The sequence below is a fragment of the Notothenia coriiceps genome, unplaced genomic scaffold (genome assembly GCF_000735185.1).
Source record: "Notothenia coriiceps isolate Sejong01 unplaced genomic scaffold, NC01 NC01_scaffold00013909, whole genome shotgun sequence".
Taxonomy (NCBI): domain Eukaryota; kingdom Metazoa; phylum Chordata; class Actinopteri; order Perciformes; family Nototheniidae; genus Notothenia; species Notothenia coriiceps.
In genome coordinates, this window is record NW_011346610.1 from 109,849 (window position 1) to 114,087 (window position 4,239).

The window sequence follows — 4,239 nt, forward strand, 5'->3', positions numbered from 1 at the left end:
AGGGTCTGCGTGTCGTTAGTTGTGCTTTTATGCAGACGTGGAGGCAGCATAAGTCAACTACGGTAACGAAAGCGGGCGGCGATTAAGTGTTTAGTTATTCTAGCTGTACCCCAACGTCTGCTTCTCTTTTGAAAACTTCCGGAAAAAGAGTTTTTACTACGTCGAGGCGCGAGTGTGTGTGTGTGTATACGTGTGTGTGTGTTTGTGTAATTTTGCGTTTGTGTGTATTGCGTTTGTTTCCCGGGGAAAACCCTCACGAGAAACACCGGCTGTTGTTATGCCTGCTGTGACGTTAAGTTACTCCGTTCTCCGCTTGTAATTATGCCGTTACAAGCTTCAAAGTTGTATTTATCATCTGAATTTGCCGAAACAAGTTTAATATTCTGAAAGCCAAGACTTTGTTTTAATTGAAATCAGATGAAAACAAACTGTAACGGACCCTGCCGTGTTATTTATGATTACTCTACGCTTACATTCATAATGTCAGCCGGAGGGAGGGGGAGCGGCGCTGCGGAAGAGCAGATTGCCTGTCATCTTCCCTTTACAAGCTTAAAGAATGTATTTATCGTGTGAGTTTGGAAATAAAAGTTTCATATTCTGAAAGCCAAGACTTTGTTTGTTTAAAATCAAACAAAACACCCGAACCCCGAAAAAATAGTTTTTTATGCAAATCCACGTTTATTTTGAAATGAGCCGTTGCGACTTCCGACTGATTTCGATAGAGCGGGTCACATATATTAGAATAAAAAGTACAATATTTGAAGTGGAGCTGAAGAAGCACAACATGGTACAAAAAAGTACAGTACTTGATTAAATACTTAGTTGCTTCTATGATTGTCCCTAGCAACAGATTCAGTAAAAATACAGTGAACCCAAGCAGGAGAGACAAATGCCAGCAGGATTACTTTAATAATAAATATAGCAAATGTGGGCTTTATACAGTAAGGATGTTGATACATGAAAACGGTTCTCTTCCAAAAGGTCAAATAATTGACAACAGGGACCAAAAGAATAAACATGATTTAGACAAAGAGTAAACACCTGGACCATTTCTAAGGGTAATCTCTCTCTCTAGGCAGCAACACACAGACGTTTGTGTTTGCAGAAACCAGGGAAAGTTTTGAATACATATTTATTGTTCCCAGAAGTGCACTTGCGTTTGCAGCATGTACACATTAACACATTGTAAATGACCTAACATTCACCTAATAAAAACCTGGCATGTGAAAGGAAATTGAATTGAATATGATAAGACACACGAGAGCTTGATTTAGTACTCACAGCCTGGAGTGTGTTTCTAGCGAGGGTGAGTTTCTCCTCACAGTCCAGAGCCATGTTCTGGATCTTATTGGCCCTCTGAAGCAGGTGCTCAAGCCTGAGAACACACACAAAAAACACACACATACACACACGTGGAGGTTAAGAGGCATGTCCCTGAGAAGCACACTTGATGAGAAATTGAATGGCAGGAGTTGCATCAGTGATAATTCCATGCACCCTGCTGAAGTAGACATGTGAATTGATTTGTGTACTTGTGCATGTGTGTGTCTGTGTCTGTGTCTGTGTGTGTGTGTGTGTGTGTGTGTGTGTGTGTGTGTGTGTGTGTGTGTGTGTGTGTGTGTGTGTGTGTGTGTGTGTGTGTGTGTGTGTGTGTGTGTGTGTGTGTGTGTGTGTGTGTGTGTGGTGTGTGTGTGTGTGTGTACCTCTCCACAGCCGGCCGTAGAGCCTTCTCTCTCTCCAGCATCTCCAGGATGAGTTTGCCCCACTCCTCCTCCAGGTCGTTGGGATGGAGGCCATGAGGAAGCTTGATACGACCAAACTCTATCCACACCTGGACACACACAGTGAGAGTTTACTTAAAGTGGACCTATCATGCTATATTTGAATAATATAGTGTAGGGCCATACCTATATAAGGCATATTTATACTTTTTATTTTTCAAAATACCAAACAGATCATGCATTTTAGCCATTCCTCATTTCGCTCAATTTAACACTGTCTTTGCATGGGCTGATTCTGTGAGAACAGCACCATCTACAGGCCTGGCATATGTACTACAGCGTCTCCAGCGCTTTCCAACGGCAGTGTCCGTGGCTGTCTCCTCCTGATTGGTGGAGTTGGCCCAATAGCCGTAGCGCCACTTCTGTGACGTCATAGAAGTGTTCAAATCTGGATCAGTCTGTATCAGATCCGTTGCAGCCCCTTTTTAAGAGATTTGGGTATGGAGGAAAATAGAGAGGGTTGTGTTTTCTGACACTTGGTGAGTTCCCTGGAACACCGGGGACACATATTCATGTATAAAAGACGTAAGACTAAATTGATTGACTAAGCTATTCTTGTTTGAACTTGAAGTAACTGAAAAATGTAAATGAAATGTACTAAGTAAAGCGTTTAAAGGCCACTGTATAAAGGGGCACGCCAAGAGAATACAGTAAGTGAAGTAAGATAGCTAGTTAGAATTGACTAAATCTAACTACGGTAGATATATTCCACCCATGCTCAGAGGAAGGGCTGGTGGAAGAGTTTAATATGTTTTTGTTATTACACTAAAGCCATTTTTAGCTGAAGGGTTTCCAAATATTGTCAAAGGTAGACAATCACGCAAAGGACCCAAAGCATACTTAACAAGGATCTGCCATGGACATTTTAGGATATGATGACTTTCAGGCAAGGCACATCGATGAATATATGTTTTTATTATCTGCAGTACAAAAGCACTGAAAAGACATTGCTTCCTGCTGTACAAAATAAATCTAATATGTTTTCTCTTTGTCTTCAAAATACAGTATGTTAAATCAAATCTGGTCAAACTATTTGTCAGGCCCTTATAGACAGATTTTGTGGAGGAGAATGAGCCCCTTTTCTGATTGAATATCAATGAAGTTAGTTGTATTTTCTGAAGCCCTAGCATATTTTCATTGTGCTTGTGTTCACCCTTTGTCCCTCCTGAAATGTTATTCTATAACAAAAATGTGTGGAGAGGTATGGAATATAATGTTTTTGTAATGGAAACTGTTGCTCAAGTCAAATAAAGGCCTCCATTACATCACAGTTACAGTACGTTCAGGAGCGATCATAAGTCACACCACAGACAAACACTCTGATACAATCAGCTGAGTGAGAATAAAGGAGGACCTATAATCCACCGTCATGTGTTTGTGTTGGAACAATCTGCAGCATTGATAACAGAAAAAGTGTGGAAAGGACTTCCCTTCAGGAGACACCAGCCGCAGAAACCTGCTGATAATAACACTAACTCTCTGAATCCCATGATGCACAGTGGGCTCTGCCAAACATTCATCACCATGCCCTCCATCTTTACTCCGTGTAAACCCTTACCTCCAGCAGTTTGTAGAGGTGCTCGATGTGACCTTTCTCCACCTCCTTAGCGGGGATCTCCGTCTCTTTGAAATGGACGTACTCGTTGTAAAGTGCCTGGAGGAGGAGGAAGTGACCATGAGGTCTATATTAGTGGCTTTGTTTGATGTCAACACCTGTTATCAGTGAACGTAAAAGCTTTGTGATTACAGCCCCTCTCTCTGGGTGGTCATTAGACCGTTTTCTCAATGGTTACTTCAAGCTACAAATGTGACTGCTTTAGTTTCCCACCATCCCTTTCTCACGCTCTTTAGACAGCCAATCATGTTTTAGCTTCCTTTTCAACACTAACTTTCTTCCGTACCTTACATCTCTGTAACCCCCCCCCCCGCTTTTCTTAGTCTTTATTTGTTCTCTCAAGGTTTTACACAAAATGCTTGGCAGCTTCCTTTCGTCCTGACTGAATTTGTAGAGAAATAAATAAACAGGGATTGTATTCCCACCTCACCAGATGCATGTTGGTTTGAGGTAAACTGGATAACCCCAAGTAAAAAAAACACATCTGTATCCCACTATAATTTGCAAAGCTTAATAGTAGACTCTTCCATATTGCTCATTCTCAGGTTCATACTAATGTTGTGTTCTCACCTTGAGTTCCACAGGGTTTTGTGGGAAGTTTTTGTTGGCCATGATGGCCGTATGCTGGCGGCTCCACTGGAGCAGAGAGAAGAACCTGGACTGATACTCCGACCAGCGCTGATCCACCTCCTGAAGGTGGAGGGGGAGGGAGAGGGGGAGATGAGCAGTGATTTCTTTGCAGAAAATCTGACATTACTACGGAGCCCTGGAGGGTTCACAGAGAGAAAAATAAATAAAACGTGCGCACGCTTTATTAACTCGTGCGCACAAGTTAATAAAGCG

At 42.0% G+C, this 4,239-nt stretch overlaps 1 protein-coding gene across 1 annotated transcript in view; it reads right to left on the reverse strand.

Annotated features, from left to right (window-relative positions):
• Positions 1 to 4,239, reverse strand: part of LOC104948214 (microtubule-actin cross-linking factor 1-like) — a 91,329-nt gene that overhangs the window by 64,867 nt on the left and 22,223 nt on the right. The window contains exons 8-11 of the mRNA XM_010774384.1: positions 3,967 to 4,086; positions 3,340 to 3,435; positions 1,704 to 1,831; positions 1,282 to 1,375 (exon numbers count right to left, since the gene is read on the reverse strand). Coding sequence (XP_010772686.1) covers positions 1,282 to 1,375; positions 1,704 to 1,831; positions 3,340 to 3,435; positions 3,967 to 4,086 — 438 coding nt within the window. The remainder of the gene's footprint in view (positions 1 to 1,281; positions 1,376 to 1,703; positions 1,832 to 3,339; positions 3,436 to 3,966; positions 4,087 to 4,239) is intronic.